Here is a 25,954-nt window from a genome sequence, read left to right as displayed (position 1 = left end):
TGTGTGCCTTTACCCCTTCCACCCTCCCCCACCCCACGTCCCCTCTGGTAACCACCAATATGTTCTCTGTATCTATGTATTTGTTTGTTTTTATCTTCCACATATAAGTGAAATCATATGGTATTTGTCTTTCTCCGTCTGACTTATTTCACTTAGCATGATTCCCTCAAGTTCCATCCATGTTGCTGCAAATGGCAAGATTTCAGTGTTTTTATGGCTAGGTAGTAGTCCATTGTATATACAAACCACATCTTCTTTATCCATTCATCTGTTGAGGGGCACTCAGGTTGTTTCCATGTCTTAGCTATTGTGAATAATGCTGCAATGGACATAGGGGTGCAAAGATCTTTTCAAATTAGTGTTTTCCTATTCTTTAGATAAATACCTGGATGTACAATAGCTGGATCATATGGTAGTTCTGTGCTTTCATCTTAAAGAAGCCTAGATCTTTCTTGCCAAGACTGCTGATACCTTACCCCAGCACCCCTCCCTCACCCAGCTCACTGCCCTCCACACATGCCATGGCATCTAGCTTTACTATTTGAACAGCTGAGGCTATTCAGCTAACACTTTCAAGCGACATCCTACAAAAATGTAGACGTTTTGTTCCACTTCCTAAAGCCACAGGCTAATTAGACACTGAACAGGGGACTCCAGTATGGTGCTATTTAGTTGCATGAGGCCCACAATGGGAAACACTTCTTTCCTGGCAGATCTTGGCGAGAATTGAATCGGAAGCAAGAACAGGGCAGGCAGCAGCTGCAGCAAGAGTGGCTATCAAAGTTATGTTTCAGGGAGGCCCAAAAATGTCAGCTTAAGAATTATCAGATAAAATCCAGACTCCTCTTTTCGGTTGGTGGAATTCTCTCCATGCTTCCCAAGGGCAGCCAGAGATGCATGTGTTTCTTTTGTGTTTTTGATGCTCACCAATCACAGAGTCCTGATGTAGCAAAAAGCTGAAATAACCTCCCCAAAGTGTGTTGGGCATACCTCTCACGTACTAGGCCAGCAGGCAAAATTTCCAAGGTGGCACACTGCAGCAGTTCCGTTTTCCTGAGAAGACGACTATAAAAACATGCAGGTGGCTCCCTCAGGCCTGTGCTTGACCCTGAGGCTGGGCAGCGAGTCAGCTTTTCCATATTTATCCCTCAGTGGTATCCTTTACACTCCCGGGGACTGTGGATCAGTGTGAATTTGCTTGGCTGTCTAAAACACATCAGCTGGGGATGTGTTGCCCTCTTTTTCTTGGGTTTCAGAGCAAGCACTGAAGCATGAACTACAAATGTATGGGTCTGCTTACAAAGTTGCTGGCTACAAAAATGCCCAAATGCCTTTGTTGTTGTATTTCTAAGCTCAGGAAAGAAGTTCTTGATTATTCCAAATTTACTTCTTATTTATGAAGGCAACACAAACATATTTATCATCTTTTAACTTCGCTAGGTCAATGAGGAACTGAAAAATCAACGTGGAGAAAATTCTTTGTGTAAAATCAGAGTTCTATTACCATTAACACACAAAGCAAAATCTTTCTCAGGACCTTGGCACTTGCTGTTCCTTCTGCTTGAAACTGTCTCCAGGTCTTTGCAAGGCTGGCTCCTTCAATCATTCACAGAGGCCTTCCCTGACCACTTTTCCTGGTTAAAAGTAGATCCGAGGCACTTGCTGTCACAGCTCCCTGTTTTGTTTCCCTCATAGCACTTGAATGTACTGAATCATTTTAGAAATTGTGGTTCACTGGTTTATAATTTACTCCTAAGAAAATGAAGACTTTGTCTTGTCTTATTCACCACCTCTCCCCAGCTCTGAAAACAATGCTGAGTCCAAAGTAGTGTTCAAACATTTGTGGAAAGAAGGAATGAATGATAAGAGTTTTGCAGAAAGCCTTGAGTCCATCACATGGAGATTTCAGCTGCTCCTGTTAGAAGGCAGCTTAGGTCTGGGAGGAAGCTCTGCTCTGGGGTGAAGCAGGATTTCAGCTCAGTCGCTTTCTGTTCCTTGGCAGCCATATTACCCAGGGAAGTTGAACTTCCTGGTTAAGAATGTGAACTCTGCAGCCAGCCACCGTTTCCTAATTCTGTGGTGTTGGGCACCTCATTCAACCTCTCCATACCTGTTTCTTCATCTGTATATGGGGAGAATAACAGTACCACTCTCTTCCATTCCTTGTTAAGAGACTCCAGAATGCACATGAAGGACTAGCTGTTATGGTGAGCCAGGCGTGGTACTAAGCACTTTACTTCACAGAGAGGTTAGATAACTAATTTGAGGCACTCGGTTCATACAGGGAAGTGTGGGAGTGCCTAGAACTCCGCTCTATAGACAGCTGAAGTCCACTCTTGGTCACCAGGTTCCTGGAACACAGTACACACGCAACAGAGGACTATGACAAAATGTTTCCACACAACTCATATCAGGCATTTCTCGACCTTAGAAGGTCAGAGCAGCATCCATGGCCATCATAGTTACTGTGACTTCGATCTTTGCGGGCCAGGGGTTGGTGCATCAGAGTGAACCCAGATAAAGCGAGGTGCTCTGGGCTCGGGCTCTCCATGTGTGATGTGAGGGGAGTCATCTCACCTTGCTGGGTAGAACCAGGTGATTCCCGGTGTCCCTCATGGTCTTCTCTTCCGCTCTGAGTATTGGTGATGTACACTTTATTTCTTCTAAGAACTTCCCAATTTATTGGCTCAATACAGTAAGGTGAAAACCACTTTAAAAGGCACTATTTATTTACAGCAACTCATATGGGAAATTGGGAATGGCAAAAATTGAGATGGACAAGAAGAGGACCGTAATAGAAGGAATCGGAGCTTTAGAGCCAAAACTAATCACGTGACCTTGGACAAGTTACTTCACTTCTTTGGATTTCGGTTTTCTCCTGGGTTTAAGGTCTGAGAGGAGACGAGTATAAAGCAGAGGCCATGATCGTAGTCCTTTCCTGTGTACGAGCGGCAGGCCCACATGCAGAGGACAGACCCAGCCTGCACCATACAGTGAGTACCCGCCTCCGGTGTGCGGTGCCAGGAGGGGACTTTCAGATCCCGGCTCTTTCTAGCAGAGGGAGCAGACAGCTTGTTTCCAGATGCTGGCAGAGGCTGAGTGTACTTTTGCGTGCCAGCTTGACTAAGGGACTCCTCGTGTAGCTCTAATCTCACTTTGGGGAACTTGTTAAGCTCCTACGAAGATGCTGCTGGGATGCACGCTCTCAGCACTAGCTGCGATTACCGGGAAGCTGAATGGATGTGATTCATGATCCAGCGGCGGAGCCTCCAGTATGAACAGCCTCCCGGCACAGAGAGTGGTCACTAGTGGAAACCCTACTCATTGGAGTTCTTGGGAGGGTAGGACATATTCTGTCCCCATGAAATAGCCTGAGCAGCTTTTCCCAAAAAGGAAAAGGGTGGCGGAGTGAGAAAAGCACCCTAAACAGAGACCTGCAATGAGATTTGATGTCACTGGGTGGAATCAGGTGGTTCCCAGCGTCTGCTCCTACTCGTCTCTCCCACTCTAAGTGTCGGTGATGATAGGTGAAGGCATAGCTGAAGTCGAAGGAGAAAATACCTTCTCCGGGGAATTTTTTGATAATAACAATCCCTTACACTTGAGTAGCACTTTTATAAAATGCTTGCACACAGTTGCTCATCTGATCCTCACAACAAACTGTGAAGAGTGGCGGGTAGTGGGCTAAAAATATCCATAATTCAGGTACGGAGAGGAGGTCATTGAGACATGGTGCTGTTAAACAACTTGACCGTGATCCCACAGTTGGTGGATGGGAACTAGAGAATTGGATCCAGGTCCCAATTCCATCATTCTTTCCATTTTGGAATTACTCAGTAGTGTCACTGCCTGTTAGCCAGTGTTCCAGGGGTCATGTCCCAGAAGGGGGCTTTGCAGGGCAGCAGGGACACCTGGGTGGGGGGCTGGGGTCTGTTGGCATTGGCTGAAGGAGTTGGCATCCCGTAGCCTAGACAAATCTGCCATCAGCCTGTCCTTCCCAATCCATCAAGAGCATCCTCAGACAGGAGAGGCACAGGTAGGAATCTGTGGTGAAGCAGGGGGCTCACAGGGGAACCCCACTTGTGGTGTTTCCATGTAGCTGGACTTGCATATGCATGTGTGGTATGATGGGCATGTTTACTTTTTCTAAAACCTAAAGTACTAAAATGAGATCCTATTAGTCATTCATGACAGGGTGGGAGGTGAGGTAGGGGGCAGCTATTATCAGCAGGCCTCCCTGAGCAGCCTCCTCCAAAGCCTCACACGGACCTGGAGATGAGGGAAACCCACCCAGTGCCCCCTGAGACCTTCTGTTAGAGCCGGCTGAGATGCGGCACAAGAGCTCTGCTTTATTCTTAGCTTAAGAAGCCAAAGAATATGGGTTATATATTTAAAAGTGCAAGCAGAGATAATTAGTGTCCTAAAGAGAAAAGAAGTCCACATGGATAATGATGTTAAATTCTTACTGCACACAGCTTGAAAACTGTGACAGAAGTGATTGCCGCAATTCTAAGTGTCTGTTATGGATCAAAAAGATTCTGACAACTGCTGGCTGCACACGGCCTTCCTTTAGAAGCCCCGCTAATTCTGTGTTATCAGGCACCCCTGCTGTGAGGCATCCTCTTTCATTATTATTTCCATGATTCTTTCCTAGACGCATCTGATTGCTTAAAGTAATTCAAATGACAATGAGGTCTCAGATTCCTAAGGAGAAAACACAGAAAAATTGCAAAGGTATAGAACTTTGTATAAATTCTTTACAAAAGGATTTTTGAGGCTGGTTGCTGGTTATCACTACACACACACACACACACACACACACACACACACAGCATTGTTCTGAGAGGCAGTGTTGCTAGCTGTTGAGAGCACTAACATTATGAGCAGACTGCTGGTTATCACTACACACACACACACACACACACACACACACACACACAGCAGTGTTCTGAGAGGCAGTGTTGCTAGCTGTTGAGAGCGCTAACATTAGGACCAGACTGCCAGGGTTTCAATCCTGGCTCCTCCTCCTGCCAGCTGTGAGACCTTGGGCAAGTTACTTAACCTCTCCGTGCCTGTTTCCTTCCTGGTAAGGTGGAGATAATGATGCCTACCTCATGGGGTTATTAGGAGGATTAGATGGATTAATACATATAAAGCACTTAAAACAGTGTCTGGCAGACAGCCAGATTGGTCTTTGGCATTAACTGACTGCTTATTGCATCTTTCTGAGCATTATAAGTTCCTGGTGCTGATACATGTCATCCAGAGCAAGTTTGCCCATTTCTCTAATTTCATGTATACTACTTTCTGCAGGAGTAGAATATTATAGGTAAATCTTTTGAAAAGCTATACTATGAGAATAATTTGCAGCCTGGTCATGAGGAAAGGTACGGGCTTGGAGGGTGCTACACGGGGAGGGGCTCCCAAACAGAAACTCCTCTGCACTGGGGAAGCGAAGCAGATAGAGAATTCCAGCCTTTTCTATCCATGGTGTGGCAAGTGGAAGGATCCACAGGGGCTACCTGGGAGTTGTATTATTTTGAAACCAACTGACCACATAGAGATTGTGTTTTCCTTGCAGACTGGATGAAGAACCAACAACACCGAACGAGGGTAAAAATCCCACTGCTCAGGGTGCCTTCTGTCAAGTGAGTCCACATTTTCATCTGATGTGTCACCCGAGAGATGCTTCCTGCTTCTGTTCAATTTATTATGTACATAACACAGATCACAAGATGTAACCTGTCACAAATGCTAGAATTAAACCTGCCATCAGTAATTGCTTTTGCAGATTACAGCTTCAGTTCCACATTCTCCCACAGATGCTCCAGGTCTGTACTTCTGAAACTGGTAAACAGTTAGCCATTGATGATTAAGTAGCTAGTAACTAAAGTTTTTTTATCTTTTTTGCAATTATTGATTATAGCTTTTAGCTGTTCACTCACCCATTGCTAACTGTGCTGCTTAGGCAATATGCTATCTGACTCCAACTAGGTTCCCGGAGATAACATCTCCCTTGGGGCTGGGTCACCATGGTAATGGGTGTTTGAGGTGTTTTTCAGGAATTAGGACCCCTTTGTCCAGTTCAGGCCAGTTGAGAACACCAACCCATCAACTGGGCCTGCGCAGATGCCCATTAAGGGACCTTTTGACGTCAAGAGGCTACAAACTCCACCCTCAGGTAATGCTAACGCCGCCATTTTGTGAACATGCGTCCTATGAAGAGGCATGAAGTTTGACTACGCTTGCACAGATCATCAATTACCTCACCGCTCCTCACCTCCAATCATCTATCTCTACACTTCAGACCACCCTGCCCCCTATCCAATAAATATCCCTGAGCCCCCCTTTTCGTGGAGGTGGATTTGAGACTCATTCTCCCATTTCCTCACTTAGCTGCCTTGTGATTAAAACCCGCTCTCTGCTGCAATCTCATCTTGGTGTTTGGCTTTCTGGGCGACTGGCAAAAACGATGCTGGCTCGGTAACACTTCCAAGGCACAGCCCAAGCACTGTCCAGAGCTCGAAAGAACAGGAAACCTCAAGAAAGACTTGCAGGAACCCAGGGAACACTGGGTGTCAACGCAGTCCTACTGCTTTGCAGAGCCGCTGCGTTCTGCTGCGTTTGGGGACCTGTGGGATCATTTCCTATTGATATTGAAATTTGCTTTGTAATCAGGTTTTTTCAGGGGACCGCTTTCTCATCTCAAATAGCAGGCTTCAGCCTAAATATTCATCCACCACATTTGAAATTTGACTACATAAGTCACCTTTAATAATCGGGTATCTGGAAACTGCCTCTTCCAAGTTCTTTGGAGAATAACAACTTCAAGAAAGACGGGTAAGACATCATAAAAGCGCATCATGAGCAGTGCCCTAAATTCCACTCACAAAACGTTCATTTGGCATCCCTCCTTCCCATTTTTAATTGATTAAAGCAGTTTACTGTCTGGCTTTCATGCAACATTAACCAAACCAAGAACGAGAAGGAGGGTGTTTCACATACACAGTGCCATGCGTGGCCGCTGGATTCCAGGGACCCCAGGGAGGGAAGTCTCCTTGCTAAGAGAGCAGAGAACCATAATCCCGTGTCCTGCCATTCATTATTCTCCAAAGGCTTCCCACTCTAGCATCCTCTCACAAGATCTCAGACCTGTAATACTACTAGTAATCAGTAGGTTAAACATGAATACAAACACCCCAACCCTTCTCAAAAGATGCCAATAATCTCAACATAGACTGAGCTCCAATGCATTAGTTGATGAACGCCAATGTTCTGAAATGTACGAGTGGAATAAGTACCTTTCTTGGTCAAGAAGAAATTCAGCTAAGATACTGGTCTACTGAGCTTTAGCTCAATCCTACTTTTAAAAAAGGTAAGACACTTAATGACACCAGTCGCTACCTTTCAGTGCTGAAGGAACAAATGTCAGGTTTTCTTCGTTCTTCAATTAAAAAAAAAAATTAAAAACAGATATTCAAGCAAAGTAAAAGACAAAAAGGTCAAGGTTGCCTTTACTCATGCTTCTAATTCGAGCAGCTGCTAACGGAAATGAACTCCTTTGAGGCCAGACAATGGCTCATCCTAACACTGGCAGTGAGGGCTTAAATGAGAGTGCCTTTAGGATGACTCAAATAAGAAAAAACAGACAAGCCAAAGTTTAATTCAATTTTATTTTCCACTTTTAGTATTTTTCAAATTATACAACATGCAGTCTGCCAGAGTGTCCATACATCTTCATTTTAGAACCTAGAAGATAGCCAAAATTTTCCACGGGCCAGGGGAGGGTTACTTCCAGATCTTTTGTTACAGGTACTATATTACAGCATCATCAATTGATATAAACTGGCATTCTCCCCCCCCAAACCACCAAAACAAGTTTGTCCACAGTTTGTTTAATGAAAGCTACTGTACAGATACATAAAGCCCAGAGAACACACATCTGCAGTACACACGACATACTTTACAAACTAGACATGTAAAATTCTACAGAGTGCCCTATTCCCCTTATAGCTGCACACAAGGAAAAGTATTTAAAACTGATACATAATTTGTAAGTGTGTAAGCAGACTTCACGGAGCGGTGCTTACTTCGGTAGTAACCTGGCCCTTATTTGATACTTTTAAAAAGTCTACATTGTTAGTGTTAAATGAAGCCATTTTAGACTACGATGGTTTCTTTAGCTTGCTCAAGACATTCAGGGTGAGACAATGGAGCAAATCCTCCCCCTTCCTCTACCTCTTGCCCCTGCCAACGAGAAGCTTCCCCAACATGTCATACAGCCCGAGTCTAAAAGTCTTCTGCCCTGCTAATAAAAAAAATACACATCAAAGAGGGACTGTTAAGAGTTTTTATTTGCTTTCAGTTATTCCTCTGGAAAAGGAGAGCTGATATTCATGATTCCACCATGAGTCTTGGTGATGGCTTGGTCTGGCCTTGGAAGGAATATCACTTCCTCATGTGAAGTTAGGGCTTCCAAAAGTCACTAGATGCTACATTCTAGACGAACATTTTTATTTCTTCATTTATCTCAATATTTCTATGAATTCTAATTTTCTTAATCATATGATACTATTTCCTTTAAAAGTCTTAATCTACACTTATTGTTCTCCCTACTACCTGCCATTCGACAAAGCAAACTGCACAGCATTTGAAGAGAATGATGCATTTGTACAGAATTCTCTAGTAATTGACTAAAACACATTTGGCATTACTCTATTTTAGTCTCCAACCATAAATCTTGATATCCCAAACAGCATTCCTCTAATTTAACAATCCACCATCCTTCAGGTAGAGATTATTTGTATAAACCATCTGGTTATTCCCTCACAGCATCAAAAAGTAAACTTTCAAGAAGTAGCATGAAATATAAAATTATTCATAGAGGAGAAACACACACGTGCGCGCGCGCGCGCACACACACATACATACTAGCAAAAAGCAGCATACAACCAAAAATATAATCATAGGCTTGGCCATTCAGAAGTATGGTTTTTACATTTAGAGTACAAATGTCAAGGAGCAACAGTTTAAAAAAATGAAAATTGCATAAATGTGGCTTTTTAAAAAAGTGACCTACAGAGTATATGGTCCTGAATCTAGCTTTTTATACAAAGTCATATTTTGGGATCCATTTGAATATACTGTATAATCCATTCCAATAATCTGCCTACCTTTTAGTCACAGTGTAGGAAAATTAGTTTAGAGGTCCTATAAAGATTGAAGCTAGGTGAACTGACTGGCTGATCAGCAACTAGCAGAATTATCTTTAAGAGACATCAAAGCCAACTTTCTCTGTGAATAAAAGCAAAGTGAATTTTGTGAGTCCCTTGTAGAGATCAAGAAATATGCAACTATAAGTGAATGTTTCTTTTTGAAACATGAAAGGACCAAGCAATTCTTTAGAAGTGGAAAAGGGGTACCCAGGAAAAAATTACTTTGGAAAGAATCTAAAATAATCTATTAACAAGAGCCTCCCCAAAAGAATTACTGACCTTTGTTCAACTTATAAACAGAAAGTTACACAGATGCATAATAGATAGTAGTGGTATGACAATTATGAATTGGCAATCCTCTCAAAGACCAATGTTTTAGCTTCCAAAATCAGAGGCAAACGTGTTAACAGCAAGGCAATAATCTATGGCCTATGTTATGTTATTACCTGATAAGGTTTGCAAAACCTGACCTACAAGAACCCTTCTATCAGACTGCGAATAGCCATCAAGCAGTTATACTGGGCGATGACTGGCAACAACATAAGAAAATCAAATAGAAGAATTTTTAAAATGTAAATGAATGCAAAATTGTCATCTTTAGAAATAAATACTTCAGTAGAATTGGTCCTCTTTTCTCCTTACTCTCCTCCACAAACAAAACATGCATAAACAAAGTGCAACGTTTAACAAATAAATTAAGTCAAAGCAGCTTTGCTTGGTTGGGGAGATTTTATACAAGAAGAGTTTAGAAGTCAATTCACAGTCCTTAGTGCTTCATCCTCACTCACTCTCACACACACACTCACACACACACACTTTCTTGAACAATCTTGGACCACACAGCGATGAGAAAGCTCAATGTCTCCCCCGGCATACATTTCATTCCAGTGGTGACAGCAGCAGGCACCGTGTCCGCTCACTCATCTTGGGCAGGCACAATGACAGGATAGGTGCTTTCAGGGAGACTGGTTTGGTTGTCATTGACTTACCCTCAAATTTGTCAAAACAAGTAGCAGCACACAAGACCAAGTTAATCAAATCCTTGTCAGTTTCCCTGAAAACTTTACTACCTAGAAATTGATCATTTTAACATGCACTGGAAGTTAACAGTTGACTCAGCTTTAGATTCATGTATTTAAATACAGCAATAACTAAATGTAAAAAATCCATCCATACCAAATTCTTCTAATTCTGCCTAAGAAGATGAAACCTACCTATTTGATGCCAACCAGAGAACTCAAGTAAACAGTCAGCAATGATGGGTTAAAATAGCAACTTATTCATGGCAACTTATTGATAGGCACACAAATTCGTCAATTACTTCCTCCCAAGCCTTCCTTTTTCAACTGCTGGAATGATCCTGGATTTCGTTAGTAACATCCCCCCAAGGCTTAAGATGGTTCCCTAGAGAAAGAGGCCATCCCCAATGCAAGCTCCAGTAGGATTAAGGAGGAGGAAGTATGGAGAGGGGCAGCCCCATTTCCACTCATCCAACTTTGCAGCATTTTCAACACTTCTCAAGGAATGATGTTCAAACTGGGCTGGCTGAGACTAGTTGCAGCAGGTTCAATAGCAAGCAGCTCAGAGGTGAATTTTATGACTTTTTGCATTTACAGAGATATGTTTGAATGAACAAATTCTACATTGCTACCGTCAGATTGTTTTTCTGCCTTGAAGAAATTTGTTTTGCATTTTAACAGGTGCCATACTAAAAGGTGTATTTTACAGATCCAAAGATGTGACCAGGGTATTCAAAATGCTTCTTTGGAGTAACTTGTTTTGGAAAAGTGTTCAGAATGAAAATTTTGAACCCTATAGCAGCACTTTTTTTGTTCCCTAAAAATATAAAGTAATGTGTTTATTTTACAGGAAACCAGACAGTTGCGGCAGAGCGTGACCCCCCGCCTCCACGGCACTTGGTGGCTCCCCCCAGGGAATGGCATGTTAGGGCGTTTCTGGGACAGTGCACTGCCAAGAAAGGAGGCTCCAGGGACCGCCCAGAGACCACTCAATGCCCTGAGCCCGAGGCCACGGCATTGGTTCCCCGGGGTAAGTGGATCTTCTGTGATCGTCCCCTTCAGATTTCTCAGGAAGAGAAAAGTCCAAGCACACATTTGTACACAGAAATTCTACACAACTCACATATCTGAAACTGGTGTACTGCAGACGGCTGGGGTAAGCAAGTGTAAAAGAAAATGGAAATTGTGTAGAAGAGAAAAAAAATAAGGGAATTGGTGATCCATGTCCTTGACATGCTGCGTGGAGAGTCACATCTGTTGAAAGAGAACCAAAGAGAGAACACGGGAGTTAGAGAACACAGTGGAAATTCATTCCTCAGAAAAAAATTTTTCAATTCGAGATATTTAGACCAGAGCTGACCAACAGAAGTACCATGTGAGCCATACATTTAATTTTAAATTTTCTTTTTTTTTTTAAAGATTTTATTTATTTATTTTTCCCCCCCAAAGCCCCAGTAGCTAGTTGTATGTCATAGCTGCACATCCTTCTAGTTGCTGTATGTGGGACGCGGCCTCAGCATGGCCGGAGAAGCGGTGCATCGGTGCGCGCCCGAGATCAGAACCCGGGCCGCCAGCAGCGGAGCTCCCGCACTCAACCGCTAAGGCACGGGGCCGGCCACTAATTTTAAATTTTCAATTGGCCACATTAAAAAGTGAAAAGAAACAAGTAAAATTAATTTTAATAATATGTTTTGGGCCAGCCCTGTGGCTTAGCGGTTAAGTGTGCGTGCTCCGCTACTCACGGCCCGGGTTCGGATCCCGGGTGCGCACCGACGTGCCGCTTCTCTGGCCATGCTGAGGCCACGTCCCACATACAGCAACTAGGATGTGCAGCTATGACAGACAACTATCTGCTGGGGCTTCGGGGAAAAAAAGGAGGAGGATTGGCATGGATGTTAGCTCAGGGCTGATCTTCCTCGGAAAAAAAAAAATAATATGTTTTATTTATATTCAATATATTATCATTTCAACATGTAATCAGTATTACATGTGGAAATATTTTACATTACAGTATTACTATGGAGATATTTCACAGTCTTTACTCCAGTGTTTGCAATCTGGTTTATATTTTACACTCTCAACACGTCTCAATTCGGACTTGGCCACGTTTCAAGTGCTCAGTAGTCACATATGGCTGGTGGACCACGTATCAGACAGCACAGCCTCCTCCTTATTGCTTTTACTGCTAAGTATTTAGCCCTGACAACAGGCTCTCCCCAAAGTCACTGGTATCTATTGAAACTATAGATATTCAGAGAAATATAATGCATTTCCTCATTCCTAAGGGAACTCAAACACCATTTCTCACTTGTCAGCACTCGGGATGTTGAGGCAGGTCAGACGCAGCCCCTAACCAAGGCTCTCTCAAGAAAGAGGTCCCCAGCCCCGAAAGGGATGTTTCACCACCACAGTTCCTCAGTGGAGCGGGCCCTGGGATTTCACGCCTCTTCCCACCAGATGTTCATCTGATCATGGTCAGGTGTCCAGGATGAAAGTCGGGACTAGTCCTGACTCAGAGGCCAGCTCTGAGGGGCCTTTGTCAGCTTTTGGACCAACTCCAATAAACTCAACTTTCAGGAAGAAACTGAAAGGTTCAACTTCCTCACCCCAGCCGGAAGCCCTGGGTCTGTCTGTGATCTTCCCTATAGGTTTTGTGCAGAGCTCATGATGCTCGAGGGGTGGAGAGCGGGCGACAGGAGAGGTAGGTAGAGCCCCAACCTTGAGAAACATGGGAATTGCTGGGCATAGGAAATAGGACAGACACTAAGAAAAACTTAACTGCTCTTCTGATTTTAAAAAGAACTCCACAACCTGATACACTGTGCTTTCTGTCCATGCCTCTAGAAGGCGTATATCCAAATGTAGTGCTCAGCTGTGGTCAAGATCTCAGATTTCAGCTACAAAGCTCTCTCTCTTTTTTCTCTTCACTCTCCTGATTTATGTGTTATAATATTGTAAGCAACCTCACATATTTTGTATAAATAAGCAGGATGCAAATTACAAAGAAATAGAAAAATTCAGGGTGTGGAAAGGGATTATAAAAGTCGGTAAGAGCAAAGTGGGTGGGATAAAAAAGAGGAAGATAAAGAACAGAAATTGAGTAGGAAACAGAGAGCACATTCTTTTTTAGAACACACCTACTCCCTGACACGGAAAATAAATATTCAGGGAGCTCATTTGGTAACTACCGTCTCTTGTGCCAACAGTGTAATTGCTCACAATCACAAAGATGCTCAATTAAAAATGGTTTAAACAACCTTATATGGTAATATTCATGTCGTTTTTAGAAGTCACAGAGAGAGAGATTTGTCTTTGGGAAGAGCATTTTTAATGTTTAGCCTTTCTGGTGAGATTTGTGCTTATTATCAGGACTAGAAATGAAAAACCTAAAAGCAAGGTCACAATTCTCATTTAAATCCATTTTGAGCTGCAAACCAACAGGCCAGGAATGCTTTCTGAATACCACCATTGAAATCCCCATTTCACTTTCCTTACAGGTTCATTTTTCCAATCACCTATGGGTCCCCCTGGTCAGATGAGATGGTCTTTCTGCATGCCTGGAGGCAGGGAGGTACCAAGCACATACCTTAAATTGTAGGATTATGGCTTAATGTGATGATTGCAGCCAGCCCATGTTGACAGAGCCAAGCATTAGACACACAAAATCAATGCGGTGGCCTCAATAACTCCAGCAGACCATGAAGTGACACGATTTCCACTAGAAGGCCTTTCATTCAAATCCCCCTCTCCCCCCATGTGCAAGATTCAGCATGTTTGGCTAATAGTTTGCAAGAAAGAGGGGGCCACAAAGGAGGCCCAATCTACCTACTTTAGTCACCTCAAGGAGGGTGAGAGAAAACTGACACTGTGATGGCTGCCGAAAGAAAAAACACAGGAACCCCACCAATAAAAGGTCTTTTATTATGAAGAGGTCGTTCTTCTTCATCCTGAGTTAAAAGATCTTTACGGGCCTGTCTGCCAAAACAGTCTTTCCAGCAGGCCCAAGAAAAACAGATTCGACTAGGATATCCTATCCATCCCCCAGCTATCTGGACGTTCATCTCCTCTGATAAATTCGGGAGAGAAAATGGATAAACTTACAAAGGTAAATGGGTTAGTCCCAAGAGAAACCATTTCTGACTGTTCTGATCACATAAATTGGCCCCCCGGAGAGGCTGGCGAATCTTGAGAACATTTAAAACCCAGTTCTGTTTACCCTCTTAGATGGTTCACAGTAGTCGCCCACACACCTAAAAGCATGGTACTGGCCAAGTGACCTGCTACTGGACTGTCCCTGGGCCTCTGCCAAACTGCAGATGGTAATTCAGAGTGGCAACGTGTGACCAGATTTAGAAGGAAATAAAATTGCCTTTCTTTAGAAGAGGTGGGGAAGGCTGAAGAGAGAAGTTAATTATTTAAGAGTTTTGCAAGAAGTATTTAGAGATTTTCCCCCCCAACTTTGGCTTTTGCAATTGCTTGCAGTGGATTTACCGTTAATCCAAACAGTACATAGTCTTATCTTTCCTTTTGCTTTTCTACAATCCAATCCCCACGTTATAAGAATTACCAATTGTACTTCACGTATCACTGCTGAATAAAGGTGGATTTACCTCACAGGAGCATTATTGCAATCTGCTGTGGAGGGACAATTTCAGTTGCTCTGAATTTATAACTCTGAGAAACACACCGTGGAGAAGAATTAAAGCACAGCAGAGCCCACTGCACTGTAGGTGAAATAGGGAACTCTTTCTCCGGGGTCCCCCGTGACTCCTCCCCCTGAATTCACAACACTAGGTTCAAAGTCTCATGTCACAACAGCGCCCACCTGCAGATAGCTCCGCCCTCTCTCCCTGAAGTCCTGCTTTGTCTATTCTTTTTAGGCTTGCCTCCATGGCCATAATACCATAACATTGGCTCATATTTGTGAGGGCCTAATTTTTGCCAGACTTTTCTTCTGTGACTTTTCTCTCTTCTTTCACGTTATCCTAGTCACTACCCAGAACATGGGATGCGATGAAGGTACTAGGATCATAACTTCTCCAGGTCACGGTTTTCTTAGATGTTAAATGGCCAAGAATCTTGTCTGGAGTGACAAGGCTGGGTTTTCTTCATATGTTTCAACTAAAACCACACACTGCAATAGATAGAATGCAGAAGCAGGTAGGAAAATCCAGCTGTCGTCCATTAAGCCAAATATATCTATATTTTTTTTTGCTGGGCAAGATTCGCCCTGAGCTAACATCTGTTACCAAGCTCTCTCTCTTTTTTTTTTCTTCCCAAAGCACCACTATCTAGTTGTATATTCTAGTTGTAAGTCCTTCTAGTTCTTCTATGTGAGCTGCCACCACAGCATGGCTACTGTCAGACGAGTGGTGTGGTTCACAACTGGGAACCGAACCCGGGCTGCCGAAGCGGTGCGAGCGCCAAACTTGAACCACTAGACCATCAGGGCTGGCTCTATTAAGCCAAATATTAAAGAGAGTTGCAAAACTGTAAAACAATGCCATTCTGCTAAGTTTTTTGTTTTGGAAAATAACTACTTTTCATTAAAAATGGCATTCATGTTAATAGTCTTATTTTAAATTTTTGTTTCAATTTCTACTATAATACATATCGATAGATATAACCCAGAAATATAAAAGCTCTTTGATGTCACTGATACTTTGTAAGAATATAAAGGGTCCTAAGGCAGGAACTTTGAGAACTGCTGCACAGCAGATCAGAGTTCTTACTCCAGGAGCTACCACTGCCAAGCTGTGTGATCCTGATGGTTCACTCCGCCTCTCTGCAGAATGTAGAATGCAGAATGGGACTGGACTAGATGATGACAACACAGGCTAACACTGTGCGTTTGTTTGGTGCCACACATTCGTCTAAGCTCTCTGTATATATTAATGCGTTTAATCCTCACACCCGCCCTGTAAGTAGGTACCATCACTGGGCACATTTTACAGAAGAAGACAATGAGGCCCAGAGGGATGAGGTAGCTTACCCAGTACCTGGACAAGCTGGGAGTCAAACCCAGGCAGTCCAGCTCCAGAGCCTGAGCCCACAATCACCCCGCTACCCTGCCTGTGGCAAAGAGGCCCCTGCATGCACATTCCTGTGACTCAATCATTTAATTGCTCGGATTTTTCAACAGCAGCAGCAAGTGGAACGGCCCTGTGGTTTGGAGGCAGACCACACGTGTGGCTTAAGGACCCCACAGGACCTGCTGTAAATGAGGCCTCTTGGCTTCACTACTTTGGAGGGCTAAATCCTAAAGCAATTCCTCCATGTGCGGAGTGAACCCATTTCTGCTGTGGGTAGACATCAACTCGTGCATCTTATGTATATAAAATATTCTTTATTTGTGATTAGGGTGTCAAGACCAGGAGACAAGTCAAGGCAAACCCCAACTATGTGCAAGACCGGTTGGATCCAGGTATTTAGACAGAAAGAAGAGTAACAAGAAGGAAATACAGAGTGAGTCGGAAAAGCAAATAGAGGATAAATGAGTAAGTGCCAGCTTGGGCAGCTCGGCCTGAACCTAAGGACGTACCAAGGACCAACAGGAAGGGCCTTGTTGTTCTGGTGGTCCAGGGCTTAAAGGGGAAACTCCACTCTGCCTCTCTTCCTTACTCCAATAAGGAAAGCAATGGAGGAAGAGGGGTGGGGTGGGGGTTCAGAGAAGGTGGAACTTTCTTAGTACAAAGAAAAGACGAGCCAGTGGCCTAAGTGGACCTAAAGTTTAGGGCTTTAGTGGAGGGTACTGAATGTGGGGAAATGGCCAGGGGCAATCAGAGTCAAGGAAACCTGAGGTTGAAGTGCTAAGCTAGCAAATATTGGATTTCTTGTCTTTAATGTACACTTAGAATTTCCCTGTTTGGGTGTAGCTTACTGTGACAAGACTTCTTGGAATAGAAAGTCACTGGTGCATTCCAAATGTGCGGGCCAAGTGTGACAGGCTGAAGATCCTGAATGTGGCAGGTGCACAGACAACATAGGGTCCAGGATTTCAGACCCTCGGTCACAGATGAGCATTACGGCAGCAAAAGGGAACCGTGGTGAAAGCCCCCAGATCTTCGTTGTGTGTCTGCTTCCATCCCACCATTTAAAAGGTTAAAGATAATATTTGTATTTACAATTAACAAATAACATTCATTATAAAGGTCCTGAAGCAGTGAAACCTGAGGAAGACAGAGCCATCCTACAGTGACTGTCACTGATCCAGGGAACGTCACACAATCAGAGACACAGGGCTTGTCACGGACACCTGGGCGCCTTTGATGGCTTTCTGTAGTTACGTTCACCTGGGTGACCCCACTACAAACCGCAGAAGCACTTCTCCAGGGCTGTTTTCTTTACGCCTCAAAACATGAAATCACAGTTCAAAAACATGGAATTGCTTCTTCAAATGAACTAGAAGAGCCCTAATGAGTCCCTTCTGCGATTTTACCAAATATTTTATCAAAGCTTATCAAAACTTTATTAAATAGGATATGATTTCTAGACTTAATATATATGGTTTTTAATCAAAGTATAGTCTTAAACATACCAGAATCTTCAGCTACATCAACAAAGTAAGGGGCATCCTGGATCTTGGGTTCATTTCACAAAATTTTCAATTTCAGGTTTTTCTTGCCACAAAAATCTAAAGCATTAATATGTGTGAATTCTAGATTATCTAGCTGGCTACCCTGTAACCAAGCACCCCTGTGCACCTTCAACCCCAGGCTCGTTTTACGCTATGACCAAGTTGGCGTTACTCCTCACGAATTCAATCATCTTCAGGCTAAAGCTGGACTCAGTAGGAAAATGATGTGTTCCCATCCCAAGAAGACAAAATGATGTGCAGGCCTGCTGTGATTCTGCAGGGGTCTGACAGAGAAGGGGGTGTGGGAATCGAGTCATGTCACGACACACGGAAGCACAGGCACACCAAACTCTACCGGAAGCAACACATAGCAGAGTCACATCGCACGTAGCTCTTTATTTTCAGCGGAAGACCATCTCTCATTAAATTATGTTAAGGTTGGTGATTTGGATTTTTGATTTGTGGCTTCATTTTAATCTAATTTCTAAATTTGTCTGATACTGTTTTAAATTTGCAAATACTTAAACATTTTAATAAAATAATTTAAATAAACTGTGGGACTCTGTAAGAATTTTATTCGTTTAAAAGTACCCTATTTACTACTCAAAGAAATAACGCTCTAAATATAGGAAAACCAAAAGACCACTCTGCCTCAAAGCCTTTCAGTAAACAGCGGTTTCAGCAGTGCCCCACTGGCGCCATCTGGTGGACACATTTGAACAAGCGCCCACAGGCTTGCCAAAGCACTGCCGGGAAAGGAAGTCCAACTCCAGGGCTCTCAGAACCACGGAGCTGGACAAGTATTTAAACGGTGTCTACATTAAATGTGGGGCCTCGAATAAGCACGCAGCACTGCCTGAGAGGCCTATTTCACACATTCTCTCTTCTCCCGCCTGCAACCCAGTGCCCCCCAACCCCAGCTGATAACTTCCATAAGAAAACAAGCGTAAGACGAGACCCGCTTCACCTCCCTGCACACCTCCCATCTACCACCTTCCAGCATCTGTCCTTGCTACTCTGCCTTCTCGTCACCTCGGGGGCAGCGTCACCTCCGCTCTTGCTCCGGATTGCAGCATCTCTCACTCTATAATACTCTATACCTGTACTTCTCCATCTCCTACATTATCAATTTCCCCTCTCAGCTGGATCATTATCATCAGCATACAAATCAGCTGTAATAGCTCCCATCTTGAAAGAGAAATGCAAACTTTATCTGAACCCCACACCCCTCCCTTCCTCTGCCTCTTCCAAGGAAACTCCAAGCTGCGGGCAGTTGCTGACTCTACTTCCCCACCCCCACTCTTGCTAGTCCGTGCTAATTGAGCTGCTTTCCCTGCTCATCAGAAGGTGCTCCAGGTGAGGTCATGCCCTCTGGCCTTCACTAACCATGCAGTCTCCATCATCATCTTCCTGGAGCTCTGCACAGCCTTTGACACAGCTGACACCTAGGAACCAGCTCTCCTCTCTGCCTCCACAAACCTCCCATTCTCCTTCTCAGACCCCTATGGCGGTGCCACCTCATTTTTCCAACCTTTCCATTTGCCAGTCCCCAGGGCCTGGTCGAACTCTCCCCACTGCTCCCTGCTCAGTCCACCCTTTCTCCAGGTTGCCTCCTCCAGACCCATGGGCTTAAACACAATCTATAGGTTATAACTCTATGGTCTCAGCCCTGACCTTTCTCCTGAGCTACAGACTCATTGATCCAACAGCCTACTCAACTTACACATTGGATGGTGGGCTAGGTTGAATATCTAGGAGGCATCTCATAATCAGCATGATGAAAACTAAACTCTCAATTTTTCCACAAAAACTGCTCATTGCCCAATTTTCCCAGTGATGGTTAAAAGGTACCAATATTTACCTCGTTGCTAGGGCTCAAACGTAGGAAGTACCCTTGATTCCCACTCATCCCTCCTCCTCTGCCCTCCATCCTCAGCTCTCACACACGGGCTGACGGACCACTTGCTGCCACCTCTGCTGCCACTACCTTGGCTAAGTGCTATTCCCTCCCAAGCAGACACCTGCGCTAGCCCCCTAGGGGAGGCCCCTGCTCTCACCCCACCCCCATCTTTCTCTGGAGTCCAGTCCAGGGTGGCCTTTTTCAATCATGAATCGGCTCCCACCACTCCCGTGCCCAAAGCCCCCCAGTGCCCCGCACACTTAGATCACACTCTGAACTGCTCACCTGGGTCTCAAAGGCCTCATTTATCTGCTCCCCCAACCTGAATGAGGATGGTCTCCCCCGTTCTCTGTGATCCAGCCCTATCAGCCTTCCCCTGGCTCCTCAAATATGCCCCAGTCATTCCCACCTTCCAGCGAGTGTCTGTGCACTCTGCCCAGGTCACTGCGTGGCCGGCATTTCTCATCATTTGGTTCTCAGCTCAAATGTCACCCCCTCTTCTAAATAAGCATCCCCCATCTCTAGTCTATTAACCTGTTCTTATTTTCTTCAGAACACTTACCACTCTTTGAAGTTACCTTGTTGATCTGCTGTCTGCCTCCCCTCAACAAGCATATCACTGCACAAGAACAGAGCCTTCTTTGGCTCATTCACTGTTAAACCAAGCACAGAACAGGCTGTCAGCGCCTGATCCCATTTTGCAAATGAGGGAACTGAGGCTGAAAGAAATCGAGCAACTTGCCCAACGTCACCCAGGAGCAAAGCCAAGGCCAGGGCTGGAACCCCTGTCTGGTCAATCCCACATCCATATCCTTAGCTTGCTGCACTACACTGCCCCATGTCCAGCTTTGGAGTTTGAAAAAGATGGTCTCCCTCCCCCCGGAGCAGCCCCCCTGGATTTGAGCTAGATGAGCTAGAAGCCAGCCATAGCCTGGGTTCTTTTGATTTCTACGTGTTGGCATCTTTGGTTGTTCTGAGACTTTGAGCATAAACAAAAACACTCATTGTGACTATACCCCTTGAACCCTGAAATGAAGCAGAAAGAAATCCCAAAGATAACCAGAGGCCACCCAACTATGAATATGCTGCTCTGGCTACAACAGGCGGGCTGGGAAGAGTCAGCAGCTGAGATTGTTTCTACCCAGGACAGACACACTTCAGAACGAGAATCCCAAAGATCGGGAAAGATCATCTCAAAAAAGTTTTGATCTTATCTAAGCAATGAATTCCATATTTCCAATTATTTTTTAGAAAATTACTTAGTGTCTCCCCCCTTCCAATTATAATTCCCCACTCCATTGGCTAGTGTCCTTCTCTTAACCTCAAGTGACAAAAGCCCAGTCATTTTCTTAAAAATAATCAATGTTCTTGTTTATAACTTTTAGATAAAAAAATGATAGTATCTTTTGGTTCATAGCACCAAACAGGATACTCAGACATGGGCCTTTGCCACTCAGTGATTATAATCTCCTGCTACAGAGAGACTAAAAACTATTTTTAACAACTCTGTGAATTAAAGGAGACTATGTACCAACGCTCATCAACCACGTCCTATGTGCCAAGCACTGCACTCACTGCCCATCGATACCACGGCTGTCATCTTTATTGAGCACTGTTATGTACCAACAGCTTAGAAGCATGACCTCATTTAGTCCTCATATCAAGGCCAATGACCCAGGGAAACGATTCTCCCCATTTCACAGAGGAGGAAACCAGCTCTGGGGTTAAGTAACTTGAAGAAAGTAGAAGACCTGACACTCGACTCAGGTCTCTTGTCCAAAGCCAGGGCCCTCAAACACACTGCCATCCTGACAACCAGAAAGGGGCCCGTTTGTTCTGAGACATTGTGAGAAAAGCACCCAGCCACAGGAGTTGTATGTACAGACGGAGTAGATCCAGGAGGTTCCAGTTTCAGATAAAATCAAAACCACTCGTAACAGTTTGAGTCAAGAAAGAAATGAATCGCAGTGATGGATGAGGGTGGTTCTGTTACTTTGAAGATCTCGAAAGTCCCACCAGACCTATTGATTTTCAATCTTCAGGGTGAGAAGTGGATACACGGGTGATGAATGGCCGATATTTGGTCATATATACCTTACATAAAATGTGGGTCTGGCAGACCTTTATAGGATCTCATGAGGAAAGTGACTGTCCACTGCACAGTCTCTGGACCCCGGAACCCCTGGGCCAGAATATTTATTAAGAGCTTGCTGGGAGCCAAGCACACACTCTGCGTGCTTACATCAAATGGGGTAATGAAGATATTACACCTCCACAGCTGCATATGAGGTGTTCAGTAAACACAGAGTGCTGGTTGCTCATCCCAAAATCCATCTCCATGCTCTCAACAAAAGAACACTACTCTTGCTTGGGGCAGTGATGTGCCTAGCTAAAAGACCACCTTTTCCAGCGTCCCTTGCAGCTAGATGCAGCCACATGGCTCAGTTCCGGCCAGAGGGACGTGGGCATCAGTACTATATGGGATTTCTGGGAAGCCTGCTTAAAGGAAGCTGATTCCGCTGGGAGAGCTGCTTTTGTCTCTTCCCTGCTTCCTCTCTGCTTCCTAAACTCGGAATGTAGGCGTGATAACTAGAATTACAGAAGTCATTTTGATGACCTTGAGGTGAACTTGAGGAAAGAAGGTACTTGCTGAGGACAGTGAGTCTACAGTTAAGAGGCTAGCTTTCTGCTGTCACTGTAGAGTTCTTTTACCAGCCACTCACAGACCACTTCAAATTTCTTTTACATGATAGGGAAATAAATTTCCCTCCTGTATAAGCCACAGTTACTTTAGGATCGTATTTCCTACACTTTGGCGGCTAACAAAATCATCTGGGGTACTTGGTAAAAACACAAAGGCCCAGGTCCTGTGCTGCTTCAAAGAGCCTCGGTCCCAGGGAGCTAGATGTTGCTGATACCCACCAAAGTTCGAGAACCACTGCTTCAGCCTTTTCTGTTCTAAGCTGCCCAACTTGGGCAGGGAACTTACAGTTCCCTTCAAGTATGTTTTGATAACACATAGTCAAAAGCCACTTGATTTTATTTCTGATTGGAAGGGGAGATTGGATCTGAATGGGTGGCCCACTGCCAAGATCATTTCCCATCCACCCTTCTAGGACATGGCAGATGGTGGTGGACACGTGGCCTGCTCACGGCTGCCTCGGCCGTCCCTCCTGTTCCTGCTAACCTGACCAGCCCCGTCCTGCTCCTTGCTGTGCTGCCTGGGGCAGCTCAACTGTAAGTTGCGTGAGTACAGCCACCAAGCTTCCTCCTTGGAAGTTTTCGTCTGAGCCTTAGCAGTGCCGTCCCCTCCCTGAGTGAAGGCTCCAGCCCCGCTACATGTGCCTTCCTTACCCTGATGCACAAAGGATTGCATAAGGAACCACTGCTCTCCTGGGCTGTTCTTGACCATTGCGGCTTCGCCGCGCAAGCTCACTCATCTTGCAAGCTAGCTGCCTTAGTGCGGGCTGAGTCCGAGGACAACGTTCGGAGCCACCTCCTCCCACGCACAGATTACTGGTTCCAAGTCAGACTTTTTCTAAACTGAGTTTTCTAGCTACCTAGCTGTCTGCCCCGCCCAACCAGGAACCTCGTTTCTCTATCTCAAGTACAAAAGGACAGGCTTGTGCTCACTCCTTCCTCTCTCTCCCGAAGCATATCGCTTTTTTTTCTTTTTGCTGGTAGAGCGATGTCGGCATGTGGATTGTGGGAAGAGAAGTTTACAGACCATCATCTCAAAGAAACAAGGGGTCTGGACCCACCTAGGTATAAATTAGCACAATTTTTGAACACCCCATTTGTTGAGTTCAGATAGTAATTATAAAAATACGACTTTCCATTATCTGGCTCTTTCTTTATATTCAGTTCCTGAGACTTAAAGCAACTTCCCACATCCGTCTGTTCTGGGTAAAAGCAGCTGACGAACAGGTAATGCCCTTTCGGATGCCAGCTACAGAGGAGAATCCCACAGACAAAAGAAAGCTCCGGTGAATCATTCACCACACCCTCACTATCCCTGGAGGGTCCCGTGGTGCCAGGTGGCCCTGCTGCAAGACGTGAGGCTCCAGACTGAGCTGAGGGGAGGCCCAGTCCCCGACAAGCTGACCCCCCGGGGCCTGTGCTTGAGCAGAGCTGAACTCCTCTCTACTGCAGGTCCACGTGCACGTGGCCAAGAGCCAGGCAGGGCCCAGGGCTGCCCTGGACAGAAACCACCCCGACACCAGGGACTCACTTCATATTTATTTCTGGAAGTGAGTGGAGTTCGAAGAGCCACCTCCTCCCCCTCGGATGGCGTGGACGGCCGTTGGAGACGATGCCGGGTAGTGTCCAGGGCGGATGGGCTTGGCTGTATCCAACCGACAGAAAGGAGAGAACAGACATTCAGAAAGGGCTCAAACAGCCCCACCCAGATACCTACAGGTCCCATGTGAACACCAGGAGGCACAATCCTTATCAACATGACAATTCTCAACCACCAGACCTTTCTGAAAACAGAAGGCTTGCTCTCCTGCTAGTACAGTTAGTTAATCCAGGGCCCCTGATGTTTAGGGGACAGAGAGAACTGACATATCAATTATTTTAATTTGAATTGAGGAAAATTAGAAACAAAGGACTTTCAGTGTTATCTGAGGAGCCCTGTGGGTTCCCAGGGCATCTGTGTAGCCCCTGAAACTGGATGCAGATTTCTGCCTGTGATGCATTTTTCCGGGGAGAGGGTCCATAGCTTGCAGTAGGTTTTCAAAGGGTTTAACGTCTAATGAATGCAATGAACCACTAAACTAAAGTATAATCTTAAAACCAGAAACGTGAAGTTGCTGGTTTACAAAACATCTGCACAGCAATACCTGATGGGAAATAATATTACATTTTATGGGAGATATTTGAATTTTAAGAAAAAGGCTTTCTAGAGAACATCCCTAAATCCCTTTTATTCCCATGGCTCTATCCTAGGAACTAGGACCCAGCAGCTAACTCTCATTCTCTGCATGGAATCCACGTCCTGAAGGAGCTGGACTTCCCAGCCCTCTCCCTAGCTTGGACACACACCTGGCTCACTGATGCCAGGCCTGCCTCTTTCCAGGGTATTTCCAGACCGGCACTTGCAAGCAGCTTTCCCTGAGGCTTCTGGCTACATAGGGCTCCTTCATGGTTCCGCCTGGTACAAACAGAAGGGGCCTTCAGGCCTTGCTGAGAAATAGTTTTATATTCCAGTATTTCTGGGAGTGTACCTCTGTTTACAGCCAAGCACCTTTGCCTACAGTCTAGGCTGACTGGGTTCCCTGCCCAGCTCAGCAACTCTGAAGACCACAACGTACACTGGAATATCTCAGTCTAAGGAAGTGGGCTCCTGACAGTCCCATTCTCCCAGGGTGAAAGCAGGGTGCTGGGAGGTGCAGGTCGGCCTAGGTCCTGCAGGCCTGACCGCAGCCTTTCAGATGGTCCAGAGCGGAGGGCTGAGCATCAGCGTGGCCTCAGAGCATCAGTGCTTCCGGCCGAGTCCTCACCTTTTATCATGGGCTCACGTGGGAGGCACACTTACCGATCTGGGCCGAGTGGGCCCTCCTGGCCATGTTCTTGGCTCGCACAGCCTCCTTGATGCGATCCACCTCCTGCTGGTAGCGCTTGCGGTCCCGCATGGCGTTCTCCTTGGCCTCCTTCAGCGCGCTCTCCAGGGCCTTGACGCGCTCCGCTGTGGCGCGCAGCCGCTTCTCCAGCTTGGGCAGCTCGCAGCGCAGGTCCGCGTTGTCCCGGACCAGCTGCGGCGGGAGGAGAAGGAAACGTGAGTTACCAGCGAGGTGGTGGGGCCGGCAGGCAGGGCGGACCACTGCCCGGGACAAAGAAAGTGACAGGAGAGCAGCTAGAAGCAGACTCTGCAGCGGACCAACCACCTCCTGCCAGGTCGCCTTGGAAAGCCCCTATGACCATAAACTCTGGGAGGAACAAAGGAAAATAAAAATCCCATTCCCTGGGACTCCAGTTTGCTAAACACATGATTCACTGGGGTGAGGAAGGGAGAAGGGTGTAAGATAAAATTAAAAGCCATTTCCAGCCACAGAAAACTTTCTGGCTTGGGCAGGATTTACTTCCTCTTTTAGTGTGAGAAAATTGACCACTGGGACATCAGCATGTGAAAGCTAAGAAATGCAAAGCAAGTTCAAAAGCGCTCAGTGAAAGGCATGCATGTTCTAGAGCTCTTTGAAGGCCTCCTTCCATGCAGGACCCTTTGTCTACACCAGCATGTGGT

The 25,954-nt window shown here is 45.2% G+C and overlaps 1 protein-coding gene across 2 annotated transcripts in view; it reads right to left on the bottom strand.

The window, feature by feature from the left end:
- Positions 1–7,654: 7,654 nt before the first annotated feature.
- The window catches only part of KIF5C (kinesin family member 5C), a 151,647-nt gene continuing 133,347 nt past the window's right edge, over positions 7,655–25,954 (bottom strand). For both annotated transcript variants that reach the window (XM_058548928.1, XM_058548929.1), the window contains 3 exons: positions 25,250–25,466; positions 23,942–24,055; positions 7,655–11,488 (listed from right to left, as the gene is read on the bottom strand). In XM_058548928.1, coding sequence (XP_058404911.1) covers positions 23,949–24,055; positions 25,250–25,466 — 324 coding nt within the window. In that variant the 3' untranslated portion in view covers positions 7,655–11,488; positions 23,942–23,948. The remainder of the gene's footprint in view (positions 11,489–23,941; positions 24,056–25,249; positions 25,467–25,954) is intronic.

The sequence above is a fragment of the Diceros bicornis genome, chromosome 10 (assembly GCF_020826845.1).
Source record: "Diceros bicornis minor isolate mBicDic1 chromosome 10, mDicBic1.mat.cur, whole genome shotgun sequence".
Taxonomy (NCBI): Eukaryota; Metazoa; Chordata; class Mammalia; order Perissodactyla; family Rhinocerotidae; genus Diceros; species Diceros bicornis.
This window is presented reverse-complemented; position numbering and strand designations above follow the sequence as displayed.